Here is a 21024-nt window from a genome sequence, read left to right on the forward strand (position 1 = left end):
AAAAATAGAGTCCACTTTTGAAAATCCGGGGGCCAGTTCTGTAGCTCACTAGTGCATATATAGTGCATATACAGATCAATAATGTTTGAGTCTTTTCTTATGTTAAAGAACTACTACAAATAACTCAAATTTTAGAAGTTATGCAGGTAAGTCCCAAACGTCTGAATAAAGTCAGAATACCTAACAGTTCATTTTTTGACAAAAAGATGTATTTTTACTTATATACTATTTTTAAAGTAATAGTTAGGCAGCAGTCTCACAATAATCAAACAGGAAATGTTAATTCTACTTAAATATATTGGAGTGAACATTCAATACAGAGAATTTACTATAAATCCAAAAAAGTAACCACACTGAACTCTGGAAAACAAATGATAATATTTACTTATTTCCCATCAAAGTCCTCCTGAGATGGGCCAACCTTACAATTCACATATGGATGTTCAAAAACAATTACAATATTATCTCAGCAGGCTCTGGAAAATTAATGTTAATTTTGTTTATCCTATTGCTATTTTATCTGAATAGAACAGATAAATCTGGACCACTCCCTTAATGAAAAGCAATCTCTGTTTACCACATGTAACCACTTACTTACATTTTCCACTTTAAAATGTCGACCATGTGATCAAGATTCAGCATAGCTCTGAGTAAAAAGAGCCTATAAAAATTATCAGGTCCACTGATAAAATGTTAATTACACTAATCTAAGTCTATAAAATCTTCAAATAGAAAAGTTAATCCCAGGAACTACTATGATCTGGAACTTATCTTGTAAAAATTCTCATTTTTTAATCTAAATCTGAAAGCTTAAGGAAGTTAACAAACTACTGACCTTCGGCAGTCCTTGAGTGTCTTTTTCTTTATTTGTACACAAAGTCAGCTCACAATGAAGAAAGAGCAATGAGATGTTGAATATAGGTTTAAACACAAAGCTAAACCTCTTTTTGTCCATCTGTGCATGTGGTATAGGAAAGTTCACCTTCTGGACATTGTAGAATTTAACAGATTCATCTTTAGGACAAATGTTTTCTATGATGGTGTAATCAGATATCATATCAGGGTTTGAATATGGTGAAACAAAACATGTTTGGATCGCAAAACCCAGGGCTCTGTCAGCTTTCGTCACAGAAACCTGCATATGAAAAACAATTTATTAAAAACTTAGCAGTGGCATTTTTGTTAGCAGCATTCACATTTTGGATGATTATGTGGTTTTCAGATGCCAGTTCCAATCAAATATTTCAAGCCTAAATTATGAGGAGATACGGTCTAGGAGATACTTAAAGGATGGATGACAAGTTTTGTAGGTTCAAATCCAACTTAGTCATTGTCCTAGCATGTGATTTTTTTGGAGGGTCAACCCTCCCTGTACTTCAGCCAACTCACCTAAAATATCCAGTGAAAAGTAGGCCCACTCAATAGAATGAATGCTATATCTGAACTGAGTTTTTGGGAAAGGGGAGAACACTAAAACCACTCCCCCAATAAGTTTACAAACCACAGTAGAAGGCTATGGGAGCTGATTACAAGTTCCTCACTGCTGTATCTGCATAAATCTTCACTTAAATATAAATACATGCACACACAGAGTGGAATGCAGAGGCAGAGTGGAGAGGTCATGGTTTGAAGCAAGGGTGGGGCTTATGAGTTCTGTGGAGGAGCAGGCTAGCAAGAAGCTATGCAGCTGTAATATTTTCTGTGTGATCGCTACAAAGACAGTGACTCTATTCTTTTATGGGGGGCAGGGAGGGAACCCATTCCCAACCCACAGTGCACTGATATTATTCAGCCCAACTGGAATACGAATGCCACAAAGCAATTTGGGGGGTAAAACTATACAGGTACATTTCCATTTCCATGCACATTAAGCATGTTATTTCTATAAAAAACTGGAGTGTTGCCCCAAATTATCAGAACAGCATGATGAAGAGTCTCACTAGCCTTAATATCCTACTCACAAAAATGTGCCATATGCATGCATGCGTTTTGCATACATCCAATGGAGAACCTGCCAAACTTTTCTACAGTCTAGAAAGAAATCTCAGACTGGAGCCAGTGGATTGCACAGAAAATTCTCCTTTTCCCTCTAAGTATGCAGAGCAAAATCACTAATTTAATTAGAGAAAGTGGTTGAAGCATCTAAACAACAGAAACAATCTGTTATTAAGAACAGGAAATAGAGGGTGAGGATCAGAAAGGCAAAATGGTTTGAATGAAAAGGACTTGCAGTAGGAAGGACAGATGTGGTTTATGCGTATACAAGCCCCAAGGTCACTTCGCGTCTGAATGAGAGCATTCATGAGAGGTGGGGTGGAGGGTGTTCACACTCTTGGTTGATTTCCCTTAGTAACTTTCCTAGGTGAACCTGGGCAGACACTTCCTCAGGGAGATCCAAACAAGCTAGATGAATGTGTAACTGCAGCAAATGAAATTTGGTGTTGATAAATGCAAAATCTACACCCTTCTGCAGCAGATAAGAGGCTCAGAGTGAACTGGCCCATTCATCTCATGGGATATTCTTACATTAAAAAGTATATTTAAAGGTGATAAATGAAGTCAGTAACAATACCTCTTAGATGTGATAACTGTTCTGTTCATAACAATGGATGTTCTCACTCCCTCCCGAGTTCCTAGATGCCTGTATCATTTACTGAGCATGCCCATTTTTAATCCCTTCCCCCACAACCCAGTGGTATATACCCGCTGAAAGGACTGAGCATGCCTGTTCCCAGAGTCTGGTACAGATTCAGCGATGAAGTGAGAGCAGTAATTAGAAATAAAAAGCAATACGGTATATAACAGATAGGGAAAACAGTGCAAGCAACACGAATCAGAAGTTATGAAGTGCAGAAAATTGATAACGGAAGCTAAAGATACGAGGGGAAAATCCATGGCTGGCAGAGCTTAGCACATAACGTTTTTTAAATGTATGTTATGAACTAAAGAAATGCCAGTAGTGGTACAGCCCCATTACCAGATGTAGTTGATAACACTTACTGATGAAGAAAGACAGAAGTGTGTACTAAATATTTCTGTATTTGGAAAGACGCAGGATGATGCACTTGTATCAGATGAGGATGATGAACAATTTTCTAACTAAAGAGGATGTTAAACATCATCTTATGGGACCAAACCTTTTTAAATCTGCAGACCCAGATAACTTGCACCCAAGAGTCCACAAAGATTTGGCTGAGGAGATTTCTGGTTCTCTGATGTTAATTTTTAATATATCTTGGAACATTGGGGAAAATACTAGAGGACTGGAGGAGTGCTAATGCTATGCCAATATTCAAAAAGGGCAAGTGGGATGACCTGGGTAACTATATGTCAGTAAGCCTGATGTCAATCCTGGGCAAAATAATGGAAAAGCTGATACGGGATTGCATCAATAAAGAATTAAAGGATGGGAATATAATTAATGCCAGTCAACATGGTTTTATGGAAAACAGATCTTGTCAAATAATTGTGATTTCATTTTTTGATAAGATATTATGTTTGGTTGATAAAGGTACCTGCGTAGATGTAATAGACTTAGACTGTAGTAAGGTGTTTGACTTGCTACCACATGACAGTCTGATTAAAATTAGCACTATACAATAGCAATAAAGCACACATTAAATGGATTAAGAACTGGATGACAGATCTCAAAGTAGATGTCAGTGAGGGAAGCCTCATATGTTTCTAGTGGGGATCCACAGGAATTGGTTCTGGGTTTAATACTGTTCAACATCTTTATCAATGATCTGAAAGTAAACATCAAATTTGTGGGTGACAAAAAGATTGGCGGAGCAGTAAATGATGGTGATGACAGAACACTCATACAGAGCAATCTGGATCCCTTGGTAAGCTGGGCCCATTCTAGCAAAATGCATTTTAATACCTCCAAATGCAAAGTTATACATCTAGGAACAAGGAATGCAGGCCATACCTACAGAAGGGGGGACTGTATCCTGGAAAGCAGTGACTTGGAAGGGATTTGGGGATCATAGTAGACAAACCACTCAACAGCTCCCAGTGTGATGCTGTAGCAAGAAGGGCTGGTGCAATCCTTGGAAGTATAAACAGGGGAGTAACGCATAGGTAAAATTACCTCCCTACTCCTATCTGGGTGGCACTGGTGAGACCACTGCTGAGAGGCAGCATCCAATTCTGGTGTTCACATTTTAAAAAGGATGTTGAGAAACTGGAGAGAGTGCAGAGAAGAGCTACAAAAATGATTGGGGGGGCTGGAGAAAATCCCTTAACGTGAGGAACAGAGCTCAATCTGTTTAATCTATCAAAAAGAATGAGAGGTGACTTGATTACAGTGTATAAATACCTTAACAGGGAGAAAATACCAGATAGTAGAGGGGTCTTTCATCTAGTGGAGAAGGGCATAAAAAGAACCAATGGCTGGAAGCTGAAGGCAGACAATTTCAAATTAAAAGTGAGGCATGGGTTTTTTGTTTTTTTACAGTGAAGGTGATTAACCAGTGGAACAAACTTTCAAGGGAGGTGGTGGATTCTCCATCTCTTGATGTCTTCAGATCAAAACTGCATGCTTTTTTGGAAGATTGCTTTAGGAAACTCAAGTTGTTGGGCCCAATACAGGGGTAACTGGGTGAAGTTTAATGGCCTGTAATATACAGGAGATCAGACTAGATGATCTAATGGTCCCTTCTGGCCTTAAACTCTATGAATTATAACATTCTGAATTTCATTCAGTAACACAAGTAGTTTTAGAAGAAAAGTAGGTGAGCAAGGATGAGCAAAAAGTCACCACATAAGAAAAGAGATAAACAAGATTTACAGAGACAGGATGTGAGATGATTATAGAATTAACATATTGATAATAAAAAACAAAGCAGAGATAAAGGAAAAATGCACAAGTGATTACAATAAAGAAAACAATTCTTACAGAAACAGAATCTATGCAGGAGAGACAAGTACCAGGTCCTTAGAGATTATGCATGAGTAATCTATTGACGAAAGAGACAGACATTTTTCAAACAAACAAAATACAATGTTTTTTCTATCAGTGGAGGATGGAGGAACAAATGCCTGAAACAGATATTAATTTTCCACTGTGCAGAAAGGAGAAACAGAGGGGAAAAAAATCAAGCTCATCCCAGACAGGTGATAAAGAAATTAAAGTATGTATTTGAAGAAATAACTCCAAGACCAGACAAATCCAGAGCCAGAGGGATTCATCCCAGAATGCCGAAGGAAGTTGACAATCTTTGTCCAAGAGAAAAACTAATACTTTTACTTTAAAAAACAAACAAAAAAACACCTTAATTAATTTTGATGCATTTTAACCTTGCTTCAATTTCTTTTAGCGTATTTTTCACTATAGAATTTTGAAGTATTTGAAAGAAAGTAATTTTTATAGGTAGAGGACTAACAGGCAACTAAACATTTACAGAGCACATAAAATGAACTGTTACACTAACTGAAAGTACTAAAAATCATATCTGAATATTGTTCCCAAATGTGTTTGTTAAATATCACTGGTAATTACTGCTAGAAAGATGTACTTCTGTTTAAAGAAGGTTTGCTTATATAGTGGACCTTATTTTCTAAGGTCTTCTAAGTACATGGGCAAGTTTCTGTGATATTCTCTTGTCATTCTACTTGGTTGGTATCTTACTAACAAAGATGCATATCCAATAGAAAGATTTTCACAGCATATATGTTAACCACCACTGAATGAAAACAATAATTTGTACAAGAGAGGAAGTTTGACACCTGTTTGGTATACCAAAATGTGACTGGAAGTGGCTTAAAGGTAAGATGGAATTGTGATGACAATGTTAAGACCCTTTCCTCCACCATGTAACCTGTGGGGGGAAGGGGAAGCTGTAACTGTTTTGTACAGAACTTCACCTGGAAAATGTAGCTAAGCTATATTTCTGTATAAAATGAACTCATTCCTCACTGAAAATTCTTTGTATTGATGTTTGTAATTATCCAATAAAGGTCTGGAAGAGCTAAGAGACCAGATTCAAGTACTGTTCCATACTGCAGATCTGACCAGACTGACAGACTTCTTTTAGTTGGATTTACCCACTTTGAGAGGACTCTCTGGTCTTCACCACAAAGAATTGTCTTATTAACCTATGATGTCCCTTTTCTGAAATCACAGAAGTACACATCTGTCTGAGACAGGCAATCACACAATGCCAGTTTACTGCAGGCAAGCACAAACTTGGCTCAGCTTACATGGCCTTGCCGAACATTTCGGTTAATCTGAAAGCCTTTCAAAGTTTGTTACCTCAACGTAAATCTGTCCATTCTCAGCAACAGAGAAGAGTCCTTGTAAGGGAGCGAAAAAGAGGTCTGTTTTATAAAGCTCCATGTTGAAGGTCACATTGCTGATGCGGGGTTCAGGAGGCGCAGGATTAGGTAAGCGTTTGCCACCCTCTGCCTGGTGGAGTGTGCAGTTAAACTAAAACAAACGAAATACAAATAAATCCCAGAACTTTTGCCCCATGGGATGGAAATGAGAGCAGAATTAGGCCCATAGCTAAAAACTTTAATTTCAAAATAAATATAAGGTATTACATACCACAACTATTTCAGGCCTGCTTGGAAAGGTAGCATCTGCTTCATCAGTGTCTCCTGGAAATCCATTATCACCCGATTCGACATCTTCATCATCAATTCCCCAACCACTACTTTCCACTGGTGAGGACAGCTGAATAACAATCTACATAAAGGAAGTGGGAAGTGAAAACTAAAAGCTTTTCTACAAAGGTGATTGTGATTCTCTTTTCATGTTAATTGTTTCTTCCTTTCTTCAGAACAACATGAAGACCAAGAAGTTGTGGCAGCCAACTAGCTGGGGAAAGCACGCCATCCCTGCAGCCCAGCACTAAGCATTTTATGTATGTATACTATATATGCGGAATAACCATCAGTTTGTTCCCAGATGTCAAAACCAGTAGAACCGTAAAACTGCTCTCTATGTTGGAAAAGCAGCCTGGGGATTGGTATGTAAATGAGCATACCAGCAGTCCCACTCTGCTTCTGGTATTTCTGTATCCAACACTGCTAAAAGAAATGGTTCTCTGAAATGGATTAACATATCTTCCAACATACAGTGACTGACTCCCGGAAGAATCACAAAAAGTTCTAGCAGGTAGCAGGATTTTTTCCTGTAAAATCTCTGTATCCTCCTCCCTCCCCCCACCCCACCCCCCCTTTTTTTTTTTAAATGACATAAGCCGGAAAACTTGCTATCCCTTTTCACATGTCTCTCTTCTCTGGACCCCTACCTGACCCCTCTTTTTCCCCTCCCCCACTGTTTTTTCTCTTTCCTCTGAGATACCTTCTCTTTGGTGCTCCACCCATCCTCTGTCTGCTTTTCTCTCTCTAACCTTCACCACTGAGCTGCTGTGTTTCCCCATCTGCTCCTCCACTGCTCTTTTGCTTCTCTCACAACTTCAGCTTTGTTTTCTCAGCTACAGTACAGCTTCTAACAAGTGACATTTTCTTCTGAACTGTTTGGACACTTCACCCTTTCTGCAGACTGCTGAATCACCTTTCAGTGGGAATTCTCCCAAACCCTGGGAAGCTCAGGACCTTGTACAGTGACCTGGAGCTCCAAATCAGTTTTTTCACTGAGAGGTGCTTGGATCAGTTTTGGTTTGACCAACTATACAGACTGGGTCCAGACACAAAGTTTAGATTGAGATGTATTTTCTCCACAATTTTGGGGTGTTTAGATTCAGGTTTTTGGTTTGCGCCCATCTCTAAGTCAAAAACTACAAGGTCTTGCCAATACAGAATAGTTTTTGCCAGGCTAGGTCTGATCAAGTGGCTGTAGCTATCCTTGGGTTTCCTTTGTTTGCCAGGGATGCTATAATGTGCTTAAAACCCCCAAAAGAGTAAAACAGGTTAGTGCATGTTGGCCTGGCCAATATCTATTCAAGTTCACAGTGCAAGTACTGTGCAAGTTCTTGTAGTAGAAAGCCTAGAAGCAAAGTGGGATTCTTTACGTGGTCACTTACATACCCATATCCAGATTACATTCCAAGTATGCAGCTGTATGAGAATTCTGAAACCAATTTTCAAACTGGGGGGCCCACATTGGGTGTTCAGATCAGCACTTAGCTATCTGGGTACCCACAGTGCCCATTCAAGTAGTTGTTGGGGAACTGAATTCTGTACTTGGATTCAAACTTGAAGTCGAGGCCTGTCTTGCACACAAATAGATGAGCACTGAATATTTATTTTAAAACATGTACTTGTAATGAGGTTAATGCTCATGTGAAAAGTAACAAGTGACACAACAGCATACAATACTGCCTTCCTGTATTCAGAGAATAAACACACTTGAAAGCACATTTGAGGAGCTAATTGATAGAGTCCACCAGCCTTTCATTGTGGAAGACTTGGGTTCAGGTATTATGTTAGTGGACACAGGTGAAAATGTGTGTTTTAGTGGGCACTTGTTGCATTGTAAAATAGCACCACACAATTTGCCATGACCAGCAGTCTGTGCTCAGGAGAAGCTCAGGCCTTCACTGAATGGCAAAAGAGCAAGATAGAAGACTGCACAGATTGGACCACTCCCTCAATTTCAGGGGCATTTTTCATTCAAAGTTATAGAAGAGAAGTGTTCCCTACAGGAGTTTTAATTTATATTTTCTTTTGTGATCATAAATCTTTGTTGCCATACCAGCTCAGGGCTAAGTTGTGCCAGTAGTGTGGGGGTACTGTAGAGTTGCCCTGGGGGAGCTCAGGGAAGACTTGTGCCTCCCTCTCCAAGCAGCATGGTGCATGAAGCAAGGCTGCATCATATTTTGGAACAGTGCAGCTAGTTCCCCACAGTGCACCTGGCTTGTTCCAATGCCTAGTACGGAAAAGGGGAACACACTCCCATCTCCTCCCACTCTCTTTTGGATGTCATGTGCCCCCAGCAACACACTGAGGGAGCAGCCTCGCGCTTTCCTGAGTTCAGGGATTGTAACTGTGACTGGCCCTAGCCTGGGCATGGAAAGATTGAGAAGGGGGCACACTTCCTTAATACTCATACTAGGTCCAGTCACAATCTGGTCCTTATAGCCTTATTGTACTATAACAATACACAGCAAAGAAAAACATCTCTCCTTGTAAAATACTCACAGAGTTAAAATAAACTATGTTATCCAAGGCATAGTCTATCTGTTGAGTCCCACAGCTGTGCAACGAAGATTCCAAAATGAAATGGGTACCATTCATCTTCGCTTTACAGGCAGGATCTAGTAGTGAGAGTTCTGTCCCTGTGTAACCATTAGCCTAAACAATGACATTGCATAAGTGGCTGAAACCTCAGAGAAAATACAATTGCACGAGATACATACTTACAAGTTATACTCTTATGCAAAAAGAACAGGAGTACTTGTGGCACCTTAGAGACTAACAAATTTATTAGAGCATAAGCTTTCGTGGGCTACAGCCCACTTCTTCAGATGCATAGATGTGGGCTATAGCCCACGAAAGCTTATGCTCTAATAAATTTGTTAGTCTCTAAGGTGCCACAAGTACTCCTGTTCTTTTTGCGGATACAGACTAACACGGCTGCTACTCTGAAAACTACTCTTATGCAAAAATATACTATGCTCTACTTAAAATGACTATTAATAAGACTGCCATTGAACTGCATGTCCTGTGACATTTACTACAAAATACTGTCACACAATGACATTAGTTGTTGGAACAACAGAGGAGACAACCATCACATGGAGTAAAAAAAGAGAAAATAGCTATACAGTAACTCACTTAAAGTCGTCCCGGTTAACATTGTTTCGTTGTTACATTGTTGATCAATTAGGGAACATGCTCGTTTAAAGTTGTGTAATGCTCCCTTCTAACGTTGTTTGGCAGCCACCTGCTTTGTCTACTGCTTGCAGGAAGAGCAGCCCCTTGCAGCTAGCTGGTGGGGGCTTGGAACCAGGGTGGACCGGCAGCCCCCCCTATCAGCTCCCCTAAGTTCCCTGTGCAGCAGCTGCCCAGCAGACTAGCAATTGCAGCTGTCCCTCCCACCACTGCCATGTGCTGCTCCTGCCCTCTGCCTTGGAGCTGCTCCCTGAGACTCCTGCTTGCTGTGTGGTGGGGAGGGAAGGAAGGGGGGGGCTAATGTCAGAGTGTCCCCCTCCCCCCTGCACCTGCACCCCGCTTACCCCATGTTCCATAGAGCAAGGGGGACACACCAGGGCTCAGGACGGAGGGAGCTTGCAGCAGCTGCGGTCTCAGCAAGCTCATCTAATTAACAAGGCAGTGTACTTAAAGGGGAAATGCGCATATCTCCCTTGTCGAGTGAGAGAGTTAACCCTTGAGGGCTCAGCCAATTGCTAGTTCATCATTTAGCAGTAAGGGAAATATCCCACCCTCTGACTCCTCCACCTCAACCAAGCTTCACAATCATCATCACTGTGTACCAGTATTAAAGTGTTTAAAACGGGGAGAGAGAGAGAGAGAGAGAGAGAGAGAGAGAGAGAGAGAGAGACAGAGAGACACTTTTGTCTTGTGAAAAAAATTTCCCTGGAACCTAACCCCCTCATTTACATTAATTCTTATGGGGAAATTGGATTCGCTTAACATCGTTTCGCTTAAAAGTCGCATTTTTCAGGAACATAACTACAACGTTAAGTGAGGAGTTACTGTATTTTTCATTCTAGTATGAACTTCACTGTTTGGCCAAAACTGAACTTAAAAAAAAAAAAAAAAAAAAAGCCTTATTCTGTACAAGATTTCCATCCACAATGCAAATTATTCCTCCCTAAGGCACAAGCAACCTCTGTGTAGATGGTGGGTGGTAGGAGAGCTGTAAATGCCATTTTTTATGGATCACAGTGGATGTCCATTACAGTCCCAATCTCTAGTCTCTGGCATCCAGCAATTGCCTCTTCACATTTCCGGTCATGAAGAACCTGTAGAACCACCTGTCTACAAATTCTGGGACAGGTCAGAACCCAGAATTGTGGGAAAGAATTTTTGCCATATGTTTCCCCTTCAATCTGTGGGTTATCTGGAATGTTGCTATGGGTAACGGTTGGTCAGGATTGGGCCTTCTGTAAAGTGTTTCACAGTCTGGGATTAAGAGAGCAGACTAACCTGCAGGGAGTCTTTTTCTACTGCAACAGTCATCATTTTGTCATCACATTTTACTGAGAGGGCTACATCAATGCTTCCCTGCACCTCTTCAGGTTCTTCAGATTCTTGAAGCAGTTGCTCATAGAAACGACTCATTATTGTGTCTTCTGTATCCCTTGGTAAGGAAATTCCTTCTCCCACCTTATCGTGCCTTCCTCTGTTAATGTGAAAAGGAAAACCCAGGCCGTCGCTTAATGTGGGCTCCTTCAAAGCAGGCAGAGGGTTATCTGGCAGTTTGGTCAGCTCCGGGAGAAGAAAAGGGTGGTCTTCGTCATTCATCTCTTCTAGAAACAGAAAAAAGAGTAAATCAAATCATCATCATAGAATCATAGAAGATTAGGGTTGGAAGAGACTTCAGGAGGTAATCTAGTCCAACCCCCTGCTCAAAGTAGGGCCAACCCCAACTAAATCATCCAAGCCAGGGTTATGTCAAGCTTTAAAAACCTCTAAGGATGGAGATTACACCACTTCCTCAGATAACCCATTCCAGTGCTTCACCACCCTCCTAGTGAAATAGTGTTTCCTAATATCCAACCTAAACCTCCCCCACTGCAACTTGAGACCATTGTGCCTTGTTCTGTCATCTGCCACCACTGAGAACAGCCAAACTCCATCCTCTTCGGAACCCCCCTTCAGGTTGTTGAAGGCTGCTATCAAATCCATCCCCACTCCTCTCTTCTGCAGACTAAATAAGCCCAGTTCCTTCAGCCTCTCCTCGTAAGTCATGTGCCCCAGCCCCCTGATCATTTTAGTTGCCCTCTGCCAGACTCTCTCCAATTTGTCCATCCTTTCTGTAGTTGGGAGCCCAAAACTGGATGCAATACTCCAGATGTGGCCTCACCAGTGCCGAATAGAGGGGAATAATCACTTCCCTCAATCTGCTGGCAGTGCTCCTACTAATACAGCCCAATATGCCATTAGCCTTCTTGGCAACAAGGGCACACTGTCTCATATCCAGCTTCTTGTCCACTGTAAACCCCAGGTCCTTTTCTGCAGAACTGCTGCTTAGCCAGTCAGTCCCCAGCCTGTAGCAATGCATAGGATTCTTCCTTCCTAAGTGCAGGACTCTGCACTTGTCCTTGTTGAACCTCAAATTTCTTTTAGCCCATTCCTCCAATTTGTCTAGGTCACTCTGGACCCTATCCCTACCCTCCAGCTTGTTTACCTCTCCCCCGCAGCTTAGTGTCATCCGCAAACTGTATTGTATTCTATCCCATCAAGTTCTTTATAATTTGGAATTCACTTGTGTATGAATACCAAAGAAATGATAAAAGGTCATAGTGTGTGCAAACTAATTTACTTGCTAGTATAGATCCAAAGGAAATACTAATGTTATTGTATCCACTTGTCTATTTCCTGTGCTTGCTATCCTTGTACTTAGTTAACCCTAAAACAATAACGTGTGTTAATTTTTAGATGTGAATTTAGTTGATGTGTAAAACTACATGAAGGATTGTTTCTGGTTATCACATTGTCGTTACATTATGTTTCCCATTGGAGATTGGAGCCTTGGAAATGTAAATTAAAGGTTTTTTAACTTCAAAGAAAGGGCCATTACGCAAAAATGGAAAATACACGAACTTTGTCTGTTTAGTCAACAGCGGGAGAGCCCATGCTGTGTTAAAAGCACTTTCCAGACTGTTTTCAACTACAAGGAGGAACTCTGGGATCAATTCTGCATCTCTGATCTATTTGGATGCTGTCAGGGGGCATTCCAGATACAAGACAGAGGTCCCCAAAACTATTTTGGGAAACCATGAGAGACTTGTGGGAACTAGCAGACATTACATCTCTGCTATCAACTGGACTTACAAACTCTGACACACTGGTTCTATATTTTACCTTCTTTAACCTCTCAATAACTGATTTATTTTTCTTTAGTTTGCTAAAGACATTGGCTCTCAGCATGGGTTTTGGTATGAGATCCAGAGCATCCATTGACCTGGGGTGAGTTGCTGACATTTTGGGGTTGGAAGAACCTAATGTGAGATGAATTTTAGTTTTAATAACCTTTCATCACAAAGTCCAATTTGTCTGAGAGGCTCTCCATCGCATCTTGCCAAAGGGGCTTTTCTGTGGCTCCATGGTAAGGCTAATATAGTAATCCAGGAGTACACATTTGGTACTGGTTTGGTAAAATCTAATTATAGAATATACCACCAGTTTGGGGTATCTGTCCTGTTTTCTGACAGGCTGACCTGACTTAGGCACTCTTGGTTTTGAGCCACATCCTAGACACCGTGACAAACATTATCCAGAATAACTGTCCTTGCGGGACTGCAAAAGCAACTACAACAATTTTTCCTTTAGAGAGTGCAGTAGTGGATGACGGGCCCAATCCTGTAAGTCTTTAATCAGGCATATCTACTGCTGGAATTTTGTTTCAGTAAGGACTGAAAAAGGACTTTGAGGAATGGGCCTATTATCTGCAAAGGGTAAAAAAATGAGAAGGAAACATCACAACCAATTAATACAGTATATTTACTTCAACAATGTTGCTGTCACACAAATTCCTGGAGTAAAATTTTACTGTTACCTGCCAATGTAAATCCAGAATTAACTCAACTGGAGTTCCAGATGTACACCAGGGTAACTTCAATATTCAATAAAGTTCTCTTGATTTACACTGGTGGGCAAACAAGAATAGTATTTCCCCGTGGCTCTCTGCATTGTTATTCAGGGCTGAAATCACAACATCTGATTTCAAGCAGTTAATTCTCTGGAGGCCATACAACTACTCTAGATACACAAATATAAGCTTTTTTTATTATGCAAAACATTATTCTCAATGGGCCAAATTCAGATCTAGTATAAGTGACTATTCTTTAACTGGCTTCAATGGAGTTGGACCCACTTTTGTCATCAGTGACTTTGGCCCAATAACGCTATCTTTTAAAAGCCTTTTGATTTACTATCTTTGCTCAGGCTCTTCTGTTGAGACAATTTTGTGTGTAAACCATTTAAAATAACTCAGGGAAACATTATGTTCACATTTTTGAAAGACAAAACCAGACTAATTAACAACCTGTCCAGGCATTGGTGGTCCCTAATTCCAGAGACCACTAAGTACAGTTAATTGTATTAGCTTCAGGTTGTGGTAAATGCAGCTACTCAATTCTACCAATATTTCAGGTAATAGCACAGTCTCCAGGGGTTTCCTACTAGAACTCTTGTAATTTTTTTTGGGTAAGATTTTGCTGATTGGAAGATGTGAGCTCCCTTGGTACTTTGAGCCTGGAAGTACTGAGATCCCAGCGAATGAAACCTCAAACACATGAGGCCCTGTCAAAATGTCACTTAGCTAAGAGTATGGTATGTTTTTGTATATGATAAAAATCCACCCTCATACTTACCACTGTCTTCAATTCGTAGATGGAACCTATTAGCCACAGGGGCTATTGTGTAGGAAGTAACTGGGTGATAGCCATGGTCATAAGCCCACTTAATCAAATTCTCATGAGATGAGGGAATATCAGGTATTACTAATTTAGTCATAATCATAGATCGTTCTGTTTCTTTTCCAAAGCCAATACTGTTTGGTGCCTGCACATAAAACAGAAATAGATTGGTTCGTGAATTGGCACTTGAAGCTTTTTCCAGTCATAGAAAAATGAATTGAAAAATGCGAAAGAATAACATTTATTGCATTTGGTTTGTCAACATATTTTACCCTTTCCTACTAAAAGTTCACAGGGACAAACATATGACCCTTAATATAACCATATAATTTTCAGACCATGAGTTGAGGTTAGCCATAAGTTGAGGTGAACCACAATAAGAGACCTGATTTTTTCAAATGTCCATCTTGCCTCACTAGTCACTATGGGGATGGTTGTCATTTTAATTATGTAAGCAAAATCTTCATTGTACCACTAGTCTGGTCTCCTGCACAGTATGGCAGCAATGAAAAAGGCACAGCCTACGACCCAATCCTTTATGGTGCAGCTGCACATCATCTATTCCACCTTAGAAGCCAATGGGACTTGAGGACACTGAGACCCAGATCCTCAGAGGTATTTATGCACTAACTCCCATTGAAATCAGCTGGGCCTCAGTGTCTCGCTAGAAGAGGCTCTTAGAAATTGATCCTCCGAAGTACCGAATACCTCCTGCAAAATGCTGAGCATCCTCAAACATCACTGTAAATTTTCCAGTCACTGGAAATCTGGAGTACTCAGCATCTTTCAGGACTATAGCTAGCTATAAGACATGTTTAAAAAAATATATAAGTACGATGTATATTCTCATAAATACAACTTGTGCATAACTTGATAAGCTACAATATGAAAAGTATGTACACAAATAAATTCATAGTGATATTACACAACAACTCTCAGATGATTACAGATGTCAGTCATCTTTCATTTTATTATAAATAATTATGCTAAATTTCAAATCTCTCATTTAAATCTGCAAGTCAAGGGGATAAAACAAGCATCTCTAGCTGTCACAGGGTCCATCATAAAATATTTGCTGTTATTCCACTTTAAATTTATTTTAAATATTTGGTATCTTGGGTTTAAACATATATTTGCACAAAGTTCAGTTCTGTAACAATCACATTAACTACAGACCAAGCTGAATGTAATAATAACGTCCAGTAAAGAGGAAAATGGACCACTTTTTAACAACTGCTGCTATGTGCCTGCAGATCACACTATTTTCATGCTGCACAAGAAACACTTTCATTTCCATGCCTGATTATTTTCTCTATCATATATGCTGCATTTTTGCTAAAATCCCCATTTGTTTCCCATTTTGTTCGCTGTCAACATGACCAAATCTTAATCCTTTCCCACTGCAGGGCTTTAAAAGATTTACAATGCTGATCTGTCTTTGCCAGTTTGCTGCAGGACAGTTGTCATATCTGCCTGCTGCTTCAGATCAAGGTTCAAAGAAATAAATTTCCTCTTAATGTGTCACCAACCAAGTTTTTGGACAAGGAGATATGAGTAGGTAGGTCTGTTGATAACACTAAAGGTCCAATCTGACATTCTTTATACACAACTTCCAGAAAAGTTAATGGGAATTCATTATCAGGCTCTTTAGACATAAAAATTTGATATTTACAGTTAAAAGATCATACTATAAGCGCAAAGTATAATGAGAAGCGAGCCGGGTGATCTGTAGCCACAAAGTTTTCTGCAGCATCATCAATATAGGAAAGTCCCTCAAGGAGGAGGAAAAAAACAAAACAAAAAGGAAACAAGGGAATCCCAATTTTAGTGTCTCCTCTTAATACCTTGGTTCAAGTAATCTTTTACTTTTCAGCAGATACTAATCTGGATACAACTTCATATACATTTCAAGTAAACATAGTTCTGACTGGCTGGAATGACTATACTGCCCCAAATTTGCCGTATTTTCCTTTCTGTCCTCACTTTTTTAATTTTGTTGTTAGGACAACACAGCCAAACAAATATTATTGTCTTAACTGGCACTGGCCAATTTTAGGATTTGTTTGCACCTCTCCATTACACACTGAACCTGCACACCTTCACTCCTGTGCACAAACCCACCAAGACTAAGTGTAGTAACAAAGGTTGGCAGAATTGGGCAACTCATTTGTATGCCCTGTCAACATCCTGGTTCACACCTTGAGGACCCATATTCATAAACCATTATGTGTTAGACCTAGAAAGCTATTTACATATTTTCCAGATGTTGTTGTGAAGATGTAACAGCAGTTTCCTCTGGTAGGTTCCAGAATTTTTTCTCCTTTATACTTGGCAGGCACCCCAAAACAAATACACAAACACAGCTACCCCAAATGCAGTCTGAAATGGAGACCATTTCAGAACTTGGCATCATTTATTGTACTTGGTTATTTTTTCTTATCCAAAGCACAGTCCTAACATTTCTCCAAGCATTTAAATCATTTGGTTTTTACCCTACAAGAATTTCACCCATTCCCACTTGCACTTATATATGCTAAAATGAACGGGAGATAATAGAACTTGGCAATACATTGCATTTTCTCTTCCTCACCCACAGCACAACCTATAGTTTTGCAAAACTTGGTATGCTTGAATGGAGTGGTTAGAATGCCAGGCATTCCAAGTGGTGTTCTAAATGAGAGACAAAAAATAATTTGCATTAATCTACCCAGGTACAATACCAATTCAAATACGTAATGCTGTACAAAATGGGCCAAATTCAGCCACGGTGTGAGTGGAACTGTGCCCACTTACCTCAGGCTGAATTTGGACCATTGTACACTATAATTTTGTAATTCCTTTTTTCATACGAAATACATTACTGGTTTGTCGTATTTAATCAAAAATCTCATGAGCATAGCAAGACGTGGGATGGACTAGATGACCTAATTGGTCTTTCCATCTCTAATGACTATGAGTCTATGAATCTGGACCTTAAACTCCTTCCCTGGTTTAGAGGCAGCTTAGTATTCACCTTTCACTGTTTGCCAATACTTTCTCCCAGGACAATTGTGATTTGTGCTGAGGGCAAGAAGTTAGGAAAATTCAAAAAAGTGTGGAACTGATTCAGCTAGTAAAAAAAGAACATAATGAAACATTACCTAATTGTTTTGTAATGTTTTTATGCAATATCCAAAATTGGGCTTGGAAAGAACTTCATCTGAATAGAGGAATAAACAGCCCAATTCTTGGATGAGCACTGTAATGTACAGTCTTCTTGAATGATATGGGGACATTCAGTTTTTTCCCCCCATAATTACTGTAGGCCAAGGATGTATATTCAGAAAGGGATGCATTTTGAATGACACAATGGAGGAAATATTTGCCCAAGAACTTTAGCACGGAAATAAAAGTGATCTGATAGCCAAATCTTTCAAAATGTAATATTGTTTCCTGTTTTTGTTATGCTAAATGAGAAACATTACATTGTGTCATCCACTTAGCCAGGACAGACATGGATGTTGTCCCTAGCTCTGTTTGCCAGAAGCTGGGAATGAGCAACATGGGATGAATCACTTGATGATTGCCTGTGCTGTTCATTCCCTCTGGGGCACCTGGCATTGGCCAATGTCGGAAGACGGGATACTGGGCTAGATGGACCTTTGGTCTGACCCAGTATGGCTGTTCTTATGTAATAATACATTCTATCTTTTCTATTGAATATGTAATTGAACTATAAAAAGGGGCCATTTTAATAAAAAATAATCTTGCTTTGTGCTCTTAACACTTAATAAACATTTGAGACATTTTACCACCTTTTAGGATTTCATATCACAGCAAATACATAAGCCACAAATGACAATTTTTTCAGGTAGCTACATGCACATGCAATTTAGGTTCTAGCTGCCTATGAGCATGCAGTGGATTTGCTCTCAATTCTACAGCATGCGAAAATACTCCTTCAAAAAGGCATCGTCCCAGTTTATGCCTAAAACGTTCAGTAGCAAATTCTATGCAGTAATCCTGAATGAGAATTTAAACTTTTTTGGGAGGGGGGAGGGGTATCCCTGTGTTTACAGATGTGCTAAGCTCAGTAAACTAAGCTTGGGCTTTCCCTTACTGCACAGGACTACCCAGGGCACACTTTACCCTTCCACACACTGGCAAGGGAGGGGGATTTTGAGATGTCACAAAAGATAACTTTTCCTTCCATAGCCTGAGCATCCCTCCTGTTTTCCCTTTACTCCCCTTACCCTCAAGACCCTGCACGCTGTCTACAATCCTCCCAGGAGATCTAGATTCAGCTCTCTCCAGGGCCTGTAGTACTGCTCCCAAATCAGCAAGAGAGGAGAGCTGCCAAGCAAAGTGATGTTCTTATAAATGCACTAGAGCTCACAGAGTGTCCTGCAGTTAGTGTGCAGCACTTAACCATTAGGACATAGGTCTGGCTCGCAACAAAGATATCTTTTATTTAGCTTATTAAGCTAAACAGAGAGCATGCAACATAACTAATCAAACATGACAGATATGGGCCACACTGTTTATATGGTCAAGATCAATCTATTTTTCCCTAGGGAAAGCTCATTATTATGTTCTCAGCAGATATGGTGTTGAGCCATAGAATATGCATCAGGTGTCTTTCTGAAATGGAACTTCCAGCTATGCCTAAATATGTATTTATGAGTCTAACTTCAGGTTTGAAAATGTTTGAAACCTTGTATTTGCAGCCGGAGCAAAGGTGAGGGCAATCTGACCAAACACTATATGTGGGTAGAAATGAAGTCCCACTATAAGCAGAACTAACCAGTTCCCACTTCTGTAGGAGATGTGGGTGTGTTACTTGTAGTTAATGATTATGCATTCTGCCCCTGCAGGCATCTTGCCAACTTCTGAGATGAACTTATGAATTCATTCACTGAGGTACTGGCACATGAGAAGTGAATATTTTTTTCCAATGTGTAAGGAATCTGCCTACATCTCATGGGTGTCAGATAAATGGGAGGGATTTACATTCTATTCAGCAGCACCATCCACTTCTGGCCCAAATGTCACCAGCTGCCAGAAGAGTTCTTCTGTGTATGTGTCCCTCTGTATATATGTAGAGACTTTTGAATGCTACGTTGTGAAAAGTGCTAATAACCCAGAGATGTTAGCTAAGAGGGAGAAGACATTCAGAGTGCAGTCTGTTATTGTACTCTAACTCATTCACATAACATATTAGCTATTAACAGCATTTTGCTTCTTGAAAAATTAAAAAATGCATTAACTTACAATCACTTCCAGTTTTCCCTGAACATCATGTGACTTGATAACCCAATTGACAGACTTTTTACACTTGAGGATAAGTATGAGGTCCCTGACAAGCATGACGTCTGGTTGAGATGGTCTAATGTCAATGATTATATCCACCTGGAAAGCACTGTATATGGAAAATAAAGGCAAAGTAAGACCAGAATGCCAGAAATTTTCAGCTATCAAACTTCTTCCAGTCCATCATGATTCCAGTGTCTGGCCAGCTGATTAAAATCCTGGAGATCATCCCAGGCAACACAACATGTGCAAAACAGATTGTTACTTCACACACACTAAAATGATTTTACATAACAGAATCAAGTGCTTTTTCAGACTAATAATTATTGTTCAATATTTTATCTCTTATTTACAAAAAGTTTTTGTTATTTGTTCCAGCTGTTATTTAAGCTAGATTAAACTGAACCACTAGTAGTTTGCTTTATACAATATTTTTTTCCTCATTTCAACAAAACAACTCTTAAATATACAGTTATTTCAGTTTCCATGGGTACAGATATATTAAAGATCAAAAGATCACCCCATCATACCACAAACCAAAATAAGCTAGGCAGGTTCAGCAACACAAAAAAGTACAAATAATGTGTTTTAGTAATATATCTGCTCTTAAAATTTTGCATGTGTCGTAGAATTATTATACTACCGTGTTTAGTTTCCAATACTTCTGGATATATAGTTATTTAAAAAAAATAAAACACAACACACAGACATCCAACCTACTGATTGCTGGAAAATTGAGGAATACAATCCAGATTTTTAACAGCACAGTAAAATAAGTAGAGCAAGTGGATTTTACCCAGCAATAACATTTCCTCATGCAGAATATAAATTCAACAGAAAATCTTCATTTCCATCATGCTTTTACCAAGTCTTAGACCATAAAAGTATGCTTGTTGCCAATTAATGGGCCTCAACTAAACTTTGCATTTTGATGTAATATCTCAGGGCCTTTGTCTTATCTCCTGTAGTTATGCACATGTCTCTTAGTTCCTGTTGGTTTCAACATGGGCAGCATCTGGGCATATAACAGGATTGAGGCAGGTACTGAATTAGTACACTTCTTTTTTAATCCTAAATTTTACTAGTACATTTAAACTAAGAAACATTTGCAGTTTAAATATTTGAAAAGTAAACTCCCATTATGCACTTTCAGCCAAAACCAAGACCCAGAGCTCCACCCAAGCAGAAGGCTGTAAGTGGATATCTCCACAGGAGA

General features: G+C 39.7%; 1 protein-coding gene across 15 annotated transcripts in view; it reads right to left on the bottom strand.

Annotated features, from left to right (window-relative positions):
* The window catches only part of TGFBR3 (transforming growth factor beta receptor 3), a 180565-nt gene that overhangs the window by 20552 nt on the left and 138989 nt on the right, over positions 1–21024 (bottom strand). For 8 of the 15 annotated variants that reach the window (XM_024105880.3, XM_024105882.3, XM_065554249.1 and 5 more), the window contains 7 exons: positions 19770–19917; positions 14475–14664; positions 11083–11405; positions 9112–9264; positions 6551–6691; positions 6257–6430; positions 836–1135 (listed from right to left, as the gene is read on the bottom strand). In XM_024105880.3, the coding sequence (XP_023961648.2) occupies positions 836–1135; positions 6257–6430; positions 6551–6691; positions 9112–9264; positions 11083–11405; positions 14475–14664; positions 19770–19917 (1429 nt within the window). The remainder of the gene's footprint in view (positions 1–835; positions 1136–6256; positions 6431–6550; positions 6692–9111; positions 9265–11082; positions 11406–14474; positions 14665–19769; positions 19918–21024) is intronic. The other 7 variants (XM_065554253.1, XM_065554250.1, XM_042840560.2 and 4 more) reach the window with 3 other exon arrangements.

This window comes from Chrysemys picta, chromosome 8, assembly GCF_011386835.1.
Source record: "Chrysemys picta bellii isolate R12L10 chromosome 8, ASM1138683v2, whole genome shotgun sequence".
Classification (NCBI taxonomy): domain Eukaryota; kingdom Metazoa; phylum Chordata; order Testudines; family Emydidae; genus Chrysemys; species Chrysemys picta.